At 35.5% G+C, this 20,546-nt stretch overlaps 1 protein-coding gene across 3 annotated transcripts in view; it reads right to left on the reverse strand.

Moving 5' to 3' along the window:
- Window positions 1-5,712: 5,712 nt before the first annotated feature.
- The window catches only part of LOC139980831 (uncharacterized), a 49,639-nt gene continuing 34,805 nt past the window's right edge, over window positions 5,713-20,546 (reverse strand). Inside the window, exons 20-24 of one of the 3 annotated variants that reach the window (XM_071992783.1) lie at window positions 17,488-17,628; window positions 14,960-15,112; window positions 13,437-13,586; window positions 9,893-10,127; window positions 5,713-9,465 (exon numbers count right to left, since the gene is read on the reverse strand). In XM_071992783.1, coding sequence (XP_071848884.1) covers window positions 9,437-9,465; window positions 9,893-10,127; window positions 13,437-13,586; window positions 14,960-15,112; window positions 17,488-17,628 — 708 coding nt within the window. In that variant the 3' untranslated portion in view covers window positions 5,713-9,436. The remainder of the gene's footprint in view (window positions 9,466-9,892; window positions 10,128-13,436; window positions 13,587-14,959; window positions 15,113-17,487; window positions 17,629-20,546) is intronic. The other 2 variants (XM_071992784.1, XM_071992785.1) reach the window with 2 other exon arrangements.

Here is a 20,546-nt window from a genome sequence, read left to right on the forward strand (position 1 = left end):
TACTTGATATTTAAGAACCATTTCTAGTATAGAAATCTGGTAGTGAGTAGAACATGGCAATGAAACATCTTCGGCTGCATGAGCATGCTAAGGTAATTAATTACTCACATTCAGGTGGGACGAGCTGGAATGGAGATATGATTTGGTCAATGTCTCGTAACTTTTCAATCTGTGCAAAGTAAGCATAAAGGATAGCTCTACGATTCTCTTAATAATACTAGTTTGTGCATAATACACATCTATCAATAAAGACTGCACCTTGAAGTGGGTTTTACTAGCCATTTTAAGATATGCTAATTAGGACTTACTGTTTATATAGTTTATTTTGTATACATTTGTGATATGAAGACGGCTTGTCATAATATTTCTTCCGGCATTTTAAAATGATAGATCAAAACATTTATAATGAAAATCAGTTCATGAAATAGTCATACAAGTCTCTCTTGTCTTAATTCCATAAAATCGTCATGCTTGACCACAGATGACAAACTGGTGCATCTCATGTTGCATCTCATGTGTATAAAATATGTGTACGTCATAGCCCTCTTCTGTGTGCCTTAGTAAATATAAGTAAATATTCTCGACAAAGAGTCTCTGTCACAGAGTGGTTATTGCCCCTTCTCAGGAAGTTGTAGTGACTTAAATACTGTAGTTTTTTAAATAGAAAAGCAACATAGCATTCCAGACTTCAGAGAGTGCAGTTGATATGTATTATCCAGGATCTGCACTCCAGCAACAATATTATCATCTCAGAAGAAATCAAGTTTATATTCTACAATTATATCTGAAATTTCTCATAATTTGCTGTTCTACCTATTTAATATTTAAGCCCTGAAATAATTGAGGCTGGGCACCAAACGCAGTATAAAGAAAGGTATGAGGTATGAGTTATCATGTTGACAAAACATCAACCATCTAGTTCACTGGTAAGGATTTTACAGTATATGATTATTCTTATTCCTAATGCGAATCCCTTGAAGAATTATACATACATGTATATATTATAGATTGAGAGCTCTACATGACATTTTGAAATATTTTGACAATCTGCAGGTCATCTGGTATAAATCAAAAAACAAATTGGCAATCTGAGCAACTTTTGCCAACATTTCAGATAACCTGTTGACCCCTTGAAGCTCAGAGGGTTAAAATGGACGAGGGCAACTTGCGTGTACTTAAAGCAACAAACGTATCAACTTTCCTTGAACTTTCCTGGATGACTATATTCTGTTAAAGACTTATAGAGCTCCTTCACAAAACTTACCTAAACTAAATTTGACCAAACTATGTTCACCAAAAGTAAATAATACCATTGGAAAAATGACAGATTTATTGTAGCTTTTAATTTAAGATTTATCATCTTTAAGAGGTCTCAGACTTTGAAATATGTTGACCTCTTTTGACCTGTACCAATTTGAACAATTGGGCATCTATCTACCAAGTATGACATTCATTTAACTTGTGGTTGATTAGAGATAGTTTTTACAAGCTGTTTTGACTATTTCACATTAAGTTGGGACAATTTTTTTTCTATACTTTAGTATCATGTCCCGCTTCAGATCACTCGTATTGTAAGTACAAGCAGTATGAATATCATGTTTCTATCAGATCAATGTTAGGAACTGTTTGTACCGTCAATACCAGTGCTTCAAGAACATGATATTTGTACACAGTTTAAAGAGAAATTAGCATTAGGAAATTGTCACTGGCTGTTAAGCCCCACCAATTCATGAATATTAATGAGGTCAAAGTTGTTGCTGCAAAGTGCATACTTATGTAGTTACATTACCATATCAAGTATGAACTAAATTGGACATACTGTTGCAGAGATATTGACATTTTATGAAGTTTTGTTAAGTCTGGCCACTCATTAAAATTTATGAGATGGAATCCACAAATAAATTGAAACAAATTAAATAGGGCACATCTACGCATCTACCTACCCAGTTTGACATTGATTCAATTGGTTAGTCTTGAGATGTCGTGTTTACAAGCAGTGGCGTAGCCAGGATTTTTTGAGCAGGGGGGCACTGGGGGGTCACAAACTTTCCCTGGGGGTCACAAATTTCCCTAGCTAAAAGTTCCGCGAGGAGTGGTCATCCCTCTTCGGCAGTTAGAAAGTGCTTTTCTCAGAAAACATTTCTCACAGTTCATATTTCGAGAACATGAGATCACAATATATAATCAGTTTCAGTGTAAATCAAACGGCCCATTTCCTGCAATCGGGGGCCTGTAGGGGCCATAGAGTTTTTGTACTATATGTGCCGTGACCGCAATGACGTCACCCCCACCCCCTTCCCACTTCTTAGAGAATCGAACCTGCTGACGTTCATGTGCAAAATTCGTCGTTAGCACTTCAATTCCCTCTGGAGAGACAATACATTTTAATAAATTACCAATGGTCTTAATCTTTTGTTCATTCATTTTCACATGAGAGAAGTAATTTCCTAATCAGACAGGATGAATATTTGGTACATATCTCCGAAAGTCTGAACATCCTTTTAGTTTCCTTGTTTGGATTCTCCTGTTTTACATGTGTTAACAAACTACGCATGAAGCGAACCTTTGTTCTGTTCATGAATATTTGGGGGAATGCTGCTTACCTAAAGTACCAACTCTTCAACGAGACGGACTTCAACGACAATCGGACACTGGCTGTGTTAACGCGGCCGTTTGGCTACTCAGTCATGAGGAAGTTTTCAAAAAAAGATCAAAACTGATGGCGCTATGCTAGATAAACATAGACACAAGGCTTTTTCTCTCCCTTCGGGAAGGTATATAGATTAAAACTTGCGAGGGTAAAGGGCTGCGGCGCTGGACTTGCCTGGAAAGGGCGATGCTTGGTGATAAAAATGTCAAAAGTTGGACCAATTTCCCTCTGGGAGGGGGCACCTGAGGGTCACGGCTTTGTCGTGGGGCACGTGCCCCCCCGTAGCTACCGTTTACAAGCTTTTCACTGTGATAACACTCTAGCCTCATCAATTACTGAATAATGATGGGAATGAAATTCTTGATTATATGACCATGTACCTATCATCAACTGACATCACCATACCAAGTATGAACTCAATTGGATATTTGAAGAGATATTGCCGTTATAAGAATTTCACTAAGCCCTGCCCACTCAATAATATGCATAAGATGGGACCCACAAACAATGAGGCACATATGCACATCATGTAGCATCTTGTACTTCTTGATAAATCGTGTTTACAAACTGGCCGTCACATAAACTCACATACAATCACGATTTCAAAAATTACTGAGCCTTTGGCATCAAAACCAAAACTTGCACTTTAAGAGAATGCACCCAGAAAACGAAAACGTTGAGTGGTTCTGATGCCTTAACATGGTATTAAGCCATGTTCCTATTTATGAAGTTGTGCAAGTAAAATGATGAGGATGATGTGTTGACTAATGCAGGAATCAGTTATCATGTTGACAAAGCCTATTTAATGACATAGTATAACAAGAGCCCAATTGGCACACTGTTTTGTTGAAATTTTATAATTTTGTTCACCCTCAAAACATTGGGCTCAATGAAATGGTGCGCCTACCTACATGGTCCCAAAAATATGCGACCGAAACTACTGAATCAAAAATACATTTTCCCAAATAAAATAAGCTCCCAAAATGTGGGCCCAAATGGTCCCAAAAATATTGGGACCCCAAACATTCAGGCCCAAAGAATGTGTCCCAAAATGCATTTGAGCTGGACACAAAATTTGAGTTTACCCGGCCAAAACATGAACCAAAACCAATAGGGCATATCTACTGAACATATGGCATCTATCGATCAAGTATGACACTGATTCAACTTGTGTTTGTTGAGATGCCGTTTTCGACGGTCTCCCAGCAAGTCCCACCACTCATAAATATTAACTAGATAGAACTTGTTGTTACATTAACGTACTATGTAGTTACATCAACATACCAATAATAAACTAAAGCTGACATACTGTTGAAGACATATTGACATGATATGAATTAAACCCTACCTACTTATGAATAGTAATAAGGTAAAAGTTGTTGTTGTACAGAACATGTACATAATATGTACTTACACACCATACCAAATATGAATTAAATCGGACATACAGTTGAAGAAAGGGGGCCCAATGCTCATCGTTACGCCGCTGCAAAGGGTTATTGGTAGACTGAGACTTCTTAAGCTGAAACTAATCGTTATCGGAATTATTTAATGGTGACGGCGCTGTTCACTTTTATGCCGTCAAAATACGTATACAAATTCAAAGAGTTTAGTGCTTCAGAACAAGCAAAAATGTTTGAAAGAGAACGACGTCATTCTCTTTCGTACCAGCTCATCTTGTCGGGTTAGGTTATTTGCGAACAAAGCAGAAATGATGGAAATCTCTCTATAATCGGTAAAGAAACTACGAAAGTATTTCAATCTACGAAAAAATAGATGTTGTCAAGTTACAGATACGGATCTAGCCTAACCATAGGTATATAACTATGGAGCCTTCGTAAGTATAACCGGTTTACCGCATTGCCTGGATCAAAGCTACAGGCTATGTGATGTCATTGTATGGGTAAAAATAAGGGAAGCAAAAATCTTCGATCATAACTTTAGGCCCACGTGCTTTCAATTTGTATACGTATTTTGACGTCATAAATTTGAACAACGCTGTCAGCATCAAATGAGACAACAACATCAAAGGAGACAACAGCATCAAAGGAGAGAGCAACATCGAGGGAGACAACAACATTATAACAGACAGCAAAGAAGTAGACAGCATAATAATTACCCTTTCCGCGTTCCACACAAATTCGCTTCACTGATTTGCTTTGCTCTGTTGATTCGCTTTGCTCTGCCGATTCAATTTGCTTTGTAGAGTTGCTTCGCTATACGTTGATTCGTTTCGTCTGCTGATTCGCTCCTTGTTCACATTTCAGATCGCAGTACGAGTACACATACACACACACGCAGGAAGCAGGTCACTTCAGTAGGATTGATCAGTGTTTTAGGGGTTAGGTTTGATAGGTTTTTATGGAGACCGATTCCCCTTTGTTTGTATAATATTAAATTAACACTATGTAGAACTAGATAAACACCTAACTGCTGTGAACAATAGCCTTGATTAATGCCTGGCGGACTTGATAAACCCTTGACCGGAGTCATCAAGCATAACAATAGCTGTGGATTAATATACTAAATTGAACTAGTGAAATCAAAAAGGTGATATTATTCCACACCGATTCCCATTGTTTGTGTAATATAATGACTTCCATTGTATGCGTTACCGCCTAAAGTAGTGTAGTCCTCGCATTATACCCGAAATAACTGCTTAGACTCCGATCGATATCGAGCGAACCTCACTTTATTTACCGACCACGAAGTATCATAACCCAAAATAAACCAAATTGAACTAGTGAAAAAGAAAAAGTAATATTATTCTGACTGACAATTAGTAAAAAAAAAGGTTGGGCGAAATGACCAGGCTGGTTGGGCGAAATGACCAGGCTGGTTGGGCGAAATGACCAGGCTGGTTGGGCGAAATGGCAGTTGGGTGAAATGGTTGTTGGGCGAAGTGACCGGTAGGTTTTATGGCGACTGATTCCCCCACACGCACACCATCACCATCGCATAGATTCTTTCGGCCTTCGGCAAGAAATAAAAAATCAGCAGGCTTCATTTACTTGGAGTTTTTATTTCAAGGTAATCTCTAGCAAAAAACCTCTACTAAAAAAGATACATTCCAAATGATACATTTTCCTTAGTCTCACAGATATTACTAGTGACTCAATTACGCAACTGCTAAATGTTTTCATGAAGTGCAGAAAACAATTGCTACATATATTATAGCAGCTGTTTATATTTCAAACCAAACTTACATAACCACATTATAAACTAGTTTTTAATTTGTTTCTCATCAATATACAGGTTTAACAATGAGTATGTTACTAACATGAACTTAAATAAAACGAGGGAGAAAGTGGCCTAGAAAATCTTGCAAGTCTAAACGAGTAGTGCCACACCCTATGTCAAGGAAAATATATCAAATAACAAAACAAAAACCAACTGCTCCCCCTACTGACCCGAGAAAAAAGAAATGTCAACTGAAATAAGGGACATATCTAAGATCGGATAACAATAAAAGGAACATTCTTAATAGTTACTTGAATTGAATGAGCTATGTTTCTTTTGAAATGAGTGTGGTTAAACAAAATTCTCAGAGTATTCGGCAAATATTTCTAACAAGTAATAGCACGATAACGTTAACTATGTTTCTTAATGTTAGTCTTATGACGTGGCATGCGCATATGTTGGTGGCCTGTCTTGTGTATTGTGTATGTGTAATTCTTTGTTGTTAGAAAAAGAAATCTTTTAAGACGGGAGAATTAATGTTATTTATATATAGATCGATAAGTAAAAGTGCCTATATTAACATTGATTAAATCAGGGAAGTTTGGGAATATTGACTGCAGGGAATAGCTTGCTAGTGGGATCATTGTAGTTAGCAGACGATATATGGCGAATTGCTCTTTTCTGGAGAGTGAAAACGTGTATTATTGTAATATGCTGTGCCAGATTAAACTGTCATGCAGTAATTCAAGTGAGGATATATAAGAGTTAAGTTCAATGAACGAAGAATATTCTTAGGTAGTGAATGCTTCAGTTTAGAACGAATTCCAACATCTCTAGCAACAATCATTAAAAAAGACTTAACATGATTATTCTAGGTTAGACCAGAAGCAATAACATAAACTTGTAGAATTTACCCTATTGAAACACTTTCCATCGATTTTAATGCCAAATGACAATTTCTCTGAATATTATATGAAAACCTATTTAATTTGTCTTGCTCACATTAAGAGATAGTTTATCAGTAGAAAACCATGAGTAAAATTGAGAATGTTTACAGCAAATTATATCATTCATGGTAGGATTGGGGCCAGTAAAGAAAATTATAGTATTGTCCGCAAACAAAATGGTGGAGAAATTCTCTGAAACAAGATAAATGCCCTTAACATAAATAATACAGCGCAGAGGTCCTAAAATAGAACCTTTTGAGACCTTTTGGGACCACATACAATATTCAATGGATTTGAATTGACATTATTGAATAATGTAAATTGCATTCTATATTAGAAATAACTCACAATCCAACTAAGTGCGATACCTCTTATACCATGATAATGACTTAGTATCATCATAGGCGTAGGAGGCGGGGGGGCTGGGGGGGCTGCAGCCCCCCCAACCAAAATTTTTGGTGAAAATTAGGGCAATATGGTGATATTTTTTCGGGCACCTACTGAAAGAAAAATAATTTGCAATGTGTTTTTCATTTTTTTTAGTGAAAATTCGGGCAATATGGTGATAATTTTTCGGGCACCTACTGAAAGAAGAATAATTTGCAATGGTTACTTTGCAATGGTTTTTCAATGGTTAAACTGATATTATTATTATTATCGTAACGACTTCCCCAATAATTATAACCAATATGAAAGGGTGATAACACGGAAAATAAAACCAAAATTTTCGCGCGCTTCGCGCGCATTCAACATCTTAGTGAGCTTATCATATAAGCATTCATCGGGTAAATGCATGTGATGTAATAACCGATGAATGCCTATATGATATGCACATTGAAATGTTGAACGCGCGCGAAAAATTTTTGCTATATTTTTCGGGCAAGTCGTTACAGCCCCCCCAAATCAAATTAGGCTCCTACGCCTATGAGTATCATAAATAAAATCTCGTGATCAATGGTGTCAAACGCTTTAGACAAATCTAAGAAAACGCTCACTGAGATCAGTTTCTTGTCCACTGCGTCACACAATCTATCCAAAGCATTTGTTAAGTCAAGTTCAATTGAGTGTCTTGGACGGAAGCCGTATTGAATTTTAAACAAAACATTGTGTTTAATAAAATTATGAATACGTTTATAAATTATTCTCTCAAATATCTTGAACTATTCTGAATATCTCACAAATAGATGCTAGATGATGATGAACAGTATAACTGACATCTGTTCTCCTTTCTTTTGTGTTGGCTATCTTTTTTTTTTCTTTTTCCTTTTTTTTATGACATTCCAACAAGAGTCTAAACAATGTACAATTCATAATAACATATAATTTATGACCAATAGTCAATATTAATGACAACAACAAATAAATCATTAAACTTCAAATAAAGATTTCCACTTATGCCATCTGATATCAAAAGCATTTTGCTTACAACTAGTTAGATACATAAACTTTTCTTTTAAATAAAAATTCTTTAAATCAATTTTACCATAGTTAAAGGAAGGTTTCTCATTTTTAACCTTACTTGCTAAACACAAAATTTCAGAAACAGAAGGATGTTATTAAACACATAGTCTTTGTACAAATAATTTCCAAACAGAACAAGCTCTTTACTAACTACAATATTGATGCTCAATTTAATTTAAACCCAGATTTGGAAATCCCTCCATACTTTCTGAATGAAGCTGCATTCCCAAAATAAATGAATTAAACTCTCATCTGCCACCCCACAAAAAGTGCACAATGGATCAATGGTTTTGCCAATTTTAACCATGAGAGTATTTGTCCCTAAATCCCTGTTAAGTAGACGAAATTGTAACCAACGGAGCTTCACCTCAGAAGTACATTTCCAATTGTATGAGCACACCTTATACCAATCTACTTCAGACAAAATTGGGGACAAGAGCATGTTCCATTTGTGAATACATTTATATTGGACCTTATTATTTATTAATAAAATATTATAAAACCTTTTACACCCTTTTGGATCCATCAAAACAGTTTTAATATGAAAGCCTTGAAATGGGAGTGCACGAGAAATATTTATATGGCCTAATAGACCAGAAAAGGATTTCTCTATTGCTTTTTTAATACCATGCACGTGAAGAAAATTTGTTCTCACATCATATTTTGGCTATCTGATTCGGTCATACCACCTGAAACATTACGAAATGATAAATGATATTCTGTTAACATAAGAACCAGAAAGCAGCACGAGTAGTGTTGTCTACAATGGTAGTTAATCATAAATGCAAGTCTATAATTATAAATTGATGTTTGTTATTAATAGTAGGTTTAAAGTTGAAATTTACAAATAACCAAAGAGATGAAACGACATTTTCTGCAGCTGTAAACTGATTTATGCTTTAAGACAAATTTGAGTTTTGCTTATTTCTTGACATAATTCATTTAAATATGTTTTTGTTCATATCAATTGTAGTCAAAACCTCTCAACTCACATATGACTTCAGATATCAGTTATTACAGTTGCAATATTCAAAATATACAGACTGACTGAATCTGTCAATGTGTTTTCAACAACACCACAATTTGCCTTTCTGAAAGACACTGTCACATTCGTTCCTAAAACAAAAGGAGGTAACAGTTTGGCTGGAGATTTGCATTTCTGCCTCTGTTTGTTGGCACAGCACTTGCCTAGATCAAACTATGATAAGTTATCATCTTGGATAGTGGCTAAAAAAAGTAGAAAAGAAAAAATGGTGGTCAAAAATGTTCTATATGCAAATGGCCAAAATCTTCTTAATGCAGACGTATTTTTGTCACAAAATAAACATCATCAAGAAAGCATTCTGGCAAAAATTATACCCTACACAGAAATTACAAATAAAATATCCTTACAACAGTTAGTGTTATTTTTCGTTGAAGTTGTTACTTGGTGTCTAACATGAACATAGAGGGAACCTTTGTAGCTTTACAACGATGAGATATTATGGACAATTTCCTGGAATAATGAAATTTGATTCCATCAGTCCACTTCATTAATAAGAAAGTTTTGAAAGTGAGATTTTAATGAAATTTAGTGAACTTTTATGTATGAAACAGTTATATATTTAATTGCTAAGTTCCTATAGATATTTATATTATTACATGAAATATTTACCTTGATCATACAGCCATAGCTGCAGGTCTTTGCGGCCAGCTATATTTAAAGCCTCTCCCAGTTTTCTGTATGTGGCTCCACTCCCGTTTCTCTCTTTCCAAGTCAACAACATCTGATAAACAGTTTCCTTGTGATCCAGGTCGTTATTTTTCTTAATGATAGAAAGCTCTGAGTTTTTAAGTCCAAGATTTCTACCTACCTCTTTCCATTTATCTGGAATTTCCCCAGAGAGTTCCTGTAATATGATCAAAGTATTTGTATATTGAGTTTTACCTAAGTTAAACATACACAAACTATATCGGTTCACTATCAGGTCCTCGTGCTTAAAGTATTTAATCATATTTTTGATAAATTGATTACATAGTGAAGTAATACTCACAGCGATTGTCTTCCATTTAGAGTTCTCTTACCACGTATACCAGAACTGATAACTACTGTATATTGGATATATATTAAAATGTGATACAGAGTGATAGTGGAATTAACATGCGGGTCATGAGTCACTAAATTCCAAGAGTGAAGTCACTCAAAGGAGTTTACCCCACAAAGATAATATTGTGACTTGAGTCAGGAAAATCACCGGTTATGACTCAACTGGAAAAAAAGGATCCATGACCACACTACAGATAATGAAGCAGACAAAATATAATGATAGTCACTAGCTAGATGTCTTTCAATTGTGATGAAAATAATAAAAAGGGCTTCTCAAAAGTACAAATTTGAAACTCATTTGCACGCGTGCATACCCTGAAAGAGCAAATCAAGAACATTATGAAACAAATATTGGTGATAAGTTGTGAGTCACCACTTAACCTAAATGTGTATTCTGCTCATTTATACCCAACGCATGCTCTATTTGCACATTTTAACATGTAGCCCTTGCATATAACTGGAATGAACTTCACGCACAACGCCCATGTGAGTTGTTTCAAAATGGTTGCAAGTTGCTCGTTCTGGGCGCATTTTCTCATATTGCATGATTGCAGGTGAAACAAGCACTCATGGAGTGTGCACGTATACAAATTTGTGCAGTAAGCAATTTGCTTAAAATATTTGCACATGGTGCACATCCCCATCTGGCACACATGCAGTTGGCAAACATCATTTCCACAATGAGCACAATAAGATGTGTGTCCCATTACTTGGGGTGCTGGAGTATATGTTTATGTATGTATCACCTGATTGATAGAGCAACTGTGTGTCCTAACGTCCAGAAGATCAGAAACGAGTTTTAGATAACTTGACCATTTCAAAATTAATTCCCTTGTGAAAGTTGTCATCAGTAGTGTCATAGGTGGACTTGGAGAACTCTCTCAGCCACTTAAACGAGCTAATGTCAATTCCTGTGACATTTAGTGTTATATGGGAAAGCCAGTCGTCAAAGATGTGGTGCTCAAAATAAAAATAATGTTATAATGTAAGAAGGTGTAAGATCTGTCACATTGTTGCTCCTAATTTCTTTTGGCAAGTAAGAATGAATATTGCCTGTCACCAGTCTGTCAGATATTATGAGTGATGAATGTTTTGTCATTCTGAAATATAGAACTAGGACCTAACAGTACATTTCAGAAATGGTGACTACTATGGTAACCTTTTCAAGCAGCCCCAAGTGTGCAATGGACATTTCCCCAGCCAATGTAAAATATGAAATTTCTGTAGAATGCTGCAATACCACCCCTTACTTAACACAGGTTTACAAAAAAAAAAAACATTGAGAATGTGCAATCTTCTGGAGGAAGGTACAAACTCTGTCATTATTTGTTTTGGCTACATGCATGTAGGACACATTATGGGGCAACATTCGCTCAACTACAATTTTTACCTACTCTGTAGTTGGTTGAGTTATATACGGTAACGTTTTTACTACTAACCACCTTAAACGAGTGTGAGACCTTACACAAGTTTCAGACTTTAACCTCTGTTGACCTCAAATTGCCTTTGAACTAAGAAAAAGTTTTATTCTACTCAATAACATGCATCCATGTGCTACTCATCCAACCTCTACTTTGTGAGTTGTTTACAAAGTGTTTAGACTTTGACTTTGGCAAGGAATCAAAATGAAATAACAGAAGGCAAATGGAGCATTCTGAGGGATACTTTTAAGCGTATAATTTTAGTCCTCAAAAATATCTCAAAATGGAATGTTTTGGTAATAAAATTTGTTATAAATTAAACATTTCTCCCCACTGATTGTGGTAGGGGCCTGAACCTTTATGGGAGGGGCAGAGGCAAAGGATTTTATAAGGGGAGGGGGTTCTGCGCTGGCATAGCCCACAGAAATTATACAGCCTGTTGTATATCAAGACAATGTAGACATGTCCTAAATTGCAGCAAATAGCTAAATCATTGATTCAGAGTATAATACAAATGCATGTGCTGTGTACACTTGTCAGAGTACAACAAAAAATATTAGTTCAAGGTGTATGCCTAATCAGAGACTTGCTTACTTGCAAACAATCTAAATCAGTTGCCCATCCTTTCTTCCATGTTGAATTGCTACAGCACAAGAAACTTTCTTGAAGAAAGTTCATTAATTTTGTTAAGAATGCGAAAGAGTACAAACGAAATTGTGTTGAAGGTAAGGATATGCGATAACCAGAACAGCAGATTAATATTTACTTTAATGCAGTTCATGGGATTTTAGCTTGTAATGCAGGTGCGCGAGTGCATGGTCGATAAATTGCATATTGCACAGTGCATTTCCAACTAATTTAGTCTCCAAGGGAACAAAGGACCCAATGAACATGTTAATGTCAAGTTTATTGGTACTATTTGATCAACATGAACACTTCTTGAGGGAATGAAATTTAATGGTACAGCTGAACCCGAAAAACTTGTCAGTACAAATTGCATACTGCTACTCAGTTTTCACACCCACAGAAAACTCTAAGTCATATTTACATGATTGCATTGAAGTTTGTAAACTCACTTCCATTTTGCATGCTCAAGGAAACTGATGCTGCACCTAAGAAGAGAATCTATACACAAGAGAGTGGATGATACTTTGAAAGTTGTGCTCAGTACATACTTTATTGTATGTAATCACCAAAAGTTGACTTGTGAACCAACATTGTGCCGGTTGTATGCTTCTCTTGCACCATTTGCAAACATGTGTGTCAGCTGTGAACATTGGGAATTGTTGGCAAGAGGTGTGCAGTCAGCATTCAATTGACGAACTCTTATTTGTTACAGCTCCGTCACAAAGCATGGCACGGTTTCATATTAGAGCTTGGGCGTATGCTCTGTCAAAAATCATTATAGGTTACTGCATTCACTATTGAACAATTCAGTCCCGTAGATGAAACTAACTTCAGCAAGAACATACCTCATTAAAATCAGAAATCATAAAGCAATATCAGTAATATGGCATGGCAAACAATTTAGTAGAAATAAATAATGAGGAATACATGAAAGCAAACCATGGAGCCTGAAACTCAAAGTGGGGATGCCTTAAGGGTCAACTTGGCCAAACTGTAATACACCAATTTGTGTAATACGCTCCAGAAAGACTTTTTCCAAGACAACAGTATTTTGGAATTATTACCCTCAGAATGTCTTCTGTGACTTCTCGATCAATATTTTCTAGGGGTTGTTTGACAGTTGGACTTTCATCACAAGTCTTCTTCTGTGACTGAGATATTCCTGTACCTACACATTTGTCAGAACTGCTGGCTCTAGAATCTTTCTCTCCGTCCTAACATCAGAAAACAAGTATACCCATTACAACACATGAATGGTTAAAGGCTAACAGGTTATATTTGTGCAGTGCAAAAAACAGTTGTTTTTTATATGTATGCTTACAGTATATTCTATAGCTCATTTAAGAAAACAGAGGATGAACCATACAAATATGTCTTGCTGAAGAAATATGGAATATTGTAATATTAAAATATTAATGATACAATACAATCAGTTGCAAAATATTCATTCTCAACATAACTGGGTTTCGTCAATATTTTCCAGGTGACATGCTGGTGTAAAAGCCAAGTTTTCTAAAGAAAGGTACCATACTAAATTTATATTTTACACCAGAATCCAACAAGTTAGAATATGTTGAGAACAGCCCAACAGGCACTGCGATTCCTTGCTTAGTGGAATATTAAAGTGTTGCATGTAATCAACTCAATATCATGATATGCATGCCCACATTTAAAAGATATTAACAAACAACTATATTCCAAGTTTGGATATAATCTAATAAGGTTGTGGATTTATTGCAGTTTAGATTTTTGTCCCTTTCAAAGTAAATTGAGCTCGATACAATTTTGAGCTAAATGGTCCCAAAACTAGTTGGCACATACAAAGTGGCTCAAAAACATATATGCCGCCAAAAAAAAAACTCCCAAAATGTGGGCCCCAACTGGACCCCACAAATTTGGGACCAAAGAATGTGTCCTCTGGAGCTTTTGAGGTGGAATTCAAATTTGAGCCCACACAGATCCAAAATGGGCCTGGAATTTTTTGGGGGGCCCAGATGGCCGAAATGCACCAGCTATTTACCAACAAATATATAATATGTTTTGCTACAATCCTACTTAAGGTTGCAGAGTTATTGCAACATAAAGACAATGTGGGCCCCAATGGTCTCAAACATATTAGGCCTCACAAATGTGGTACCATAGAATCAAATTGTTTCAAATTTCTAGGTCCCGCTCAGTTCTCGCTTTAAAAACAATACCTTCAAATTATACATGCTATTCATTACATTCCTCTCATAGCAAAGTTTCCACTTTATAGCAGTTTTTCCTGGCAGTTTGTTCACTTAATTCAAACTTCCTGTGATTCAATCATTTATTGTTACTCCAAGTTTCTCTGTGGTACTAACATTGTAATTGTTTATATAACATATTTGTTAACTGATAGCCTTACTACCTTCAGTAAAATGACCTCCCTGCCTCCTTACAGGCAAATTACATATTCAATTCCATTAAAGAAGCTACTTTCTTCTGGAAATCAAGTCATGTGATATAAAATGAGTACAAACATTTTTATTATAAGAAGCTATTTTGGCCAGGAATGTTACCATTAACCTAATAGTTATTGTAAAATATTCCAAACATTATATACCTTTAGAATAAAGAGTAATTCCGCAAGCTGTGATCCTTGCCCAGCCTTGAAGTAACATAAACGATTGCCCCTTTCAAGTGTACCTTCCTTGATATGTAACGCAAATGTGCAGTAAAGTCCTATGGAGGTGGCAGCCATTTTAAAAGTTATTTCCTGAAATGAGAAAGGTGACAGTTTTAACATTCTTGTTTAATTACTCACAAGAATATTCGCTATCCTATGATATAGTGCCTGATATACCAACCTAATGTAGGGTTATGCTTCATGGGCAGTTAGTACGAACAAGAACAAAAAATCCTCCCAGTGGATATATACTTACCATTTTAGGAAAACAACCCATTACTCAAACAGCTTAGTTGGGGAAGAATTATACACAGTATACATTTTTGACATATATCTGATGAAGCCGTATAAAATCATTTCAACATAATATGTCAGATTTGTAGTTGCAGATAATTTATTGTCACTTCTTGGGATGTTATTTTCCCTGAAACCAAGCGGTAATTGATTTCACATTTGTCCCTTGTACTCAGAGAACATCAAAATTTGGTGGTAAAGAAGTGAATAGAATTTTTTAACTTCTTTCTACTAGAAAGAAACCAGAAGGGAGTGTAAAAATGTTATGGAAAAGAATTGATCTTCTCTGAAGAAATGTTCATCAGAACTAGGTCTAATTAGTTGTGTTCACAATTTTATATGCCAATCAAGATTTAAGAAGGCTGGACTGAATAATTCTAGCCCATTAAATGTGAAAATGTCACATGCAAAACCCAAAAAGCTATTCCATGTCTGTTTCAGCTGGTAAGAGAAAATCCATGTTTTTAATGGTAAAGTTGTTGACATGTTTGTGACTAACTTTACTAGAAAGGGACCCTCCAAATTGTTTTTCTGAAAGAACCAATGGACTTTCCTGAAGGATATAGCTTCTACTATACACACTAACTGCATTCATCATTGCTAGTAATTTAAATATTTTACACATACTAATGTAGCTTTCTGCACCTATTACCTGCAGACCTGTCAAACATCATCAAAGCAATCCACAGTGCAAAAACAAACTTGCAAACTAAAAGGTCATTTAACTTCCACTAAAATGTAAGGAACTCGTTCTCACAGCTCTGCTCAAACTACTGTTGTGTGGCCGGCTAGCTCAGTCAGGAATTCAAGTTGGGTAAATGGTCAAAGGGTATAGAATGACAGAACTGAGTGAATGTTCCCTCGGCAGCTGAGACAGAGAGAGAGAGACTTTCCCTTAAAATAAGAAGACAATAATTTTCTTGATTCCTCTGATGATTCATTTTTTGATTGCCTTGCAATTAAATTATAAAATGAATTTCGATTATGAGAGAGCTAGAGATGTTACATTCAACACTACTGGAGCTTTCAATTGATCACTTCAGAGACAGATACGCAAATGCTGGGCTAGCACAGAAAAGTCGGATGCTTCTAGGCTGAGTACGTGTTCACAGTGCTTCTACACTGTAAAGGTATGGCAGAATGGAGATATTACACACGCTAACCAATATAATATGCTACACGTCATCAAGGCAGGGAGTGATTGGTCAGGAAGATAACCAATGGGAGCTTTATCTAAAACGTGACCTGCTAAGTATGCGCCAAGATATATGTGTCCTGAGATAGTAATATTACTTCACGCGTCATTGTAAACTTGACCTATCATGACATAATAGCCTTGTAACAGAGGGCCAAATCAATGTAATACATTAGAAATTGACGTGAGAAAAAACTAGTCCTTCCAGAGAGCTAAAAGTAAACAAGTAGTTCAAAGAAGCCGTCGACCGCACTCCGAGGGACCTGGAGATTAAGGAGGAGGCCAGACATACTGTACTATTACATGGCACTACATACGTGGTATGACATTTAGCAAGATTCTCTTTCTTGAGATATTGCAGTTATAAAGTATTCAGGTTTGAGATTTGTTCACCTCAGATAACCTTTGACCTATCCTAGAAAGTTTGGACTTGTTGCATAGTACCTTAACACCAATTCATTGTGCATGTGAAGAGTTTAGTTTGTGCAGAGTGTGCAACTTAATTCAAGTTAAGTTTATTGATATATTAGGTGTTTATAATTTTACAAATTTGACCTCTGCTGACCTTTGACTGTTTAAAACTATTAAATACCTCACAGCCAGAATGCGCAAGCCACATGACAAGGGCTGTGATTATTGTAATTGCCACCAATCTCCGGTCTGCAACATCATGTTTTTCAAGATTTGTGTGTTTTAACCCCAAAGTACCTTTCAAACCATCAAAAGCTATATTGCGTGATACACATCTTCTGCCAGATATAAATGGCATTTTGCGAACAAACATATGTTTTGGTATATTGAAAAGATGACTCAACATTACTTATTTTTAAACTTGCCTTTGCATGTTTTTGAACAGTAAGACCAGTTCACACAATCATGATATATAAAAATTGAATTTTCTAAACTATGCTCAGTTTAATATTGTCCACTTCATTAATAGTATTGAATAATATTGTTTGATTAGAGTCCACCATACCTTTGGGTTTTCCTTTTCAGCACAATGGGTCCAATATTGTGGCTCTATCCTGTCATAATGACATTTCAGGGGTAACATTCCATCTTTAAAAAATACTGCAGACTTTCTTACCAAGAAAGAGACTTCATTTATGCTGACAACCTTCAAACAGAGAAAAGAGAAAACAAGCAAAAATTATGTAGAATTAAGAAACAGTTGACAAGATGCTACAGATATCAATATGTAAACTAGAGCACATATAAGCGCAGTAGTTCACACCAGACTTATCATTTGGACAAGTGTGACTCAATGAATAAACCAATTTAGCACCAGCAGCTTTTGTAACTTGCCCGCCTCCAGATACTACTTGAAACAGTTAGGAATTCCAAATGAATTCGAGTTGGTTAGCATCATCGGAAGGCCCGTGGTTCGAATCCCGGTGGAGGCTGAAAGTTTTTTCACTGTTCTTGATTTTCCAACTCATTACGAATTTCATTGATATATATTCATTTGCCTTTGTCGTTTACCTCCATTGCAATAACATAAAGTCTGTTCAAAGTATCTCTTTCGAAATCCGGCTTTAAGAATCACAAATTATTTCGAGTTGGTTAGCATCATTTTTTATCTCTAGAGTAAGGCAAAATATGTCACCGAAAACAGAACTAGTATTGTTCGATACAGGTGACAAACGCCTACAGTGGAATTACGACCTTCCTTACCGGTTTCGAACCTCTGGACATACAATCAGGGTACATAGCCTAGACAAGTATTCATATATATATATATATATATATATATATATATATATATATATATATATATAAATTTAATTTATATAGATATATATATATATATATTTACATATATATATATATAGATATATATATATATATATAATATATTATATGTATATATATATATATATATATATATATATTAATTTATATAGATATATATACTTATATATATATATATATACATATACATAAACATTTACAATTATATGTGTATATATATATATATATATATATATATATATATATATATATACATAAACGTTTACAATTATATATGTCTATATATATATATATATATATATATATATATACATATACATAAACATTTACAATTATATATGTATGTATGTATGCGTGTATGTATGTATGTATGCATGTATGTATGTGTGTATGTATGTATGTGTGTGTGTGCGTGCGTGCGTGCGTGCGTGCGTGCGTGCGTGCGTGCGTGCGTGCGTGCGTGCGTGCGTGCGTGTGTGCGTGCGTGCGTGCGTGCGTGCGTGCGTGCGTGCATGTATGTATGTATGTATGCATGCATGTGTGTGTGTATGTATGTATGTATGTATTTATACATATATACATATAAGTAGGACCCTAATAGTTTGCAAGCTAACCCTGGCTGAAGTTCATACTGCATGTACCTAAGATGACCTTTGACCTCTGCCTAAAACAGCCAGGCGGTCATACTTCATGTGGGGAAGTCAACTCAGCATAACGTTCACTTCATTGAGACTTCATTGAGACCGGACTTTTAAAAATTTTGTTGGGTTTGCCTTCTGCAGACCTTCAATGAGCTTTCGCCTATACCAATTGGTGGAGCAATGTAACTTATCATTTGGATAATCTACTATTCATATCATCTCTCTCAAAGGTAGACCGCTACTGACCTCATATGACCTTTGACCTCAACCCAAAATAATAGGGTTTTTTTTAATAACCATAAGAAATTCAAATAATGTAGGGAAGCCACATGCAAAATATGAAAGCCAAGAAAGTTTCCTATCTGGAAATATAGTGTTTACAAGGATTTCAAAGTTTTGAACCCTGGTGATCTTAAATGACCTCTGACCTACACCAACCTATGTAAATCTTAATAATACATACGGCAATTCTACGATGCATAAATGAGTATCTTTGATGTTCAGGTTCTGAAGACGTTTTTGAGTTTTTCACATTTTGCCTTTTGTTGACCCCAAATTAACTTTGAACGCCACGCAAAACATATATATTCTTGCACTGATTAAGTGGAAGCCACATATTAGAACTACCGGTTAACTATCTTGAGATATTGTGTTTGTAAGTCATGGTGTCCCATACAAACACACTAATGTGACTACATATATTACTTGCTAGCCTAATGCAAGCAAACAAAAGCAGATACATGCATTAGTAAGGTCAAAGTTTACGATCCAAAAAGCATAAACAGTATCTATATACTTACATCGTGATATTCAAACACATTTATAAAGCTAATTAGACATATATACTTCAGAGATATCTTACTAATAATTTTATGTACAGAATATTCATGATATGAACACACAAAACAAGAAGGTTGATTGCATGAATGTAGTGTGACAAACCTAATATGCCATGGATGAAAAACATGGAACAATTGCATCTTGTATTGTGTTTGAAAGCCATTCCTTGCAATTTGGTGAATATTAATGACATAAAGTTGGAGACGTCATGAAAACGCGCTTATTATGTACTAACCACACCATTCCAGAATAAACCAAATTTTATGTTAAACCTGCCCAATCATTATTATTGATGAGATGGGAACTAACAGTAGGGCACATCTACTCACAGTGGAGCTCCTACTGTATCTACCAATTATCATATTGATTTAACTTGTGGTTCTTGCGATATTGCTTTTCAGCTGTTTTTAACAATTTTCCATTAAGCCCCACCCAATCATAAATATTTATTAGGTTAACTTGTAGTTGCAATGAACATGAACATACTATGTAGTTACATGACCAAAGTATAACCTTAATTGGGCATATGGTTGCAGAGAAATTGAAATTTAAAAAAAAAGTGTTATGTCAGGCCCAGCCCACTCATTAATATTCATGAGATGGGATGCAACAACAATATTTTACATCTGCTCATCATAAGGCACCTATCTACCACTTATGTCATTGATTCTACTTGTATTTGTTGAGATATCGTGTTAACAAGCTGTTTTCGAATATTTCCCATTAAACCCCACCCAACCATAATTACTAATAAGGTAAAAACTGTTGTTGCAAATAACATGTACTAACCATGCAGTAACAT

Source organism: Apostichopus japonicus, chromosome 15 (assembly GCF_037975245.1).
Source record: "Apostichopus japonicus isolate 1M-3 chromosome 15, ASM3797524v1, whole genome shotgun sequence".
In the NCBI taxonomy this organism is placed as follows: Eukaryota; Metazoa; Echinodermata; class Holothuroidea; order Aspidochirotida; family Stichopodidae; genus Apostichopus; species Apostichopus japonicus.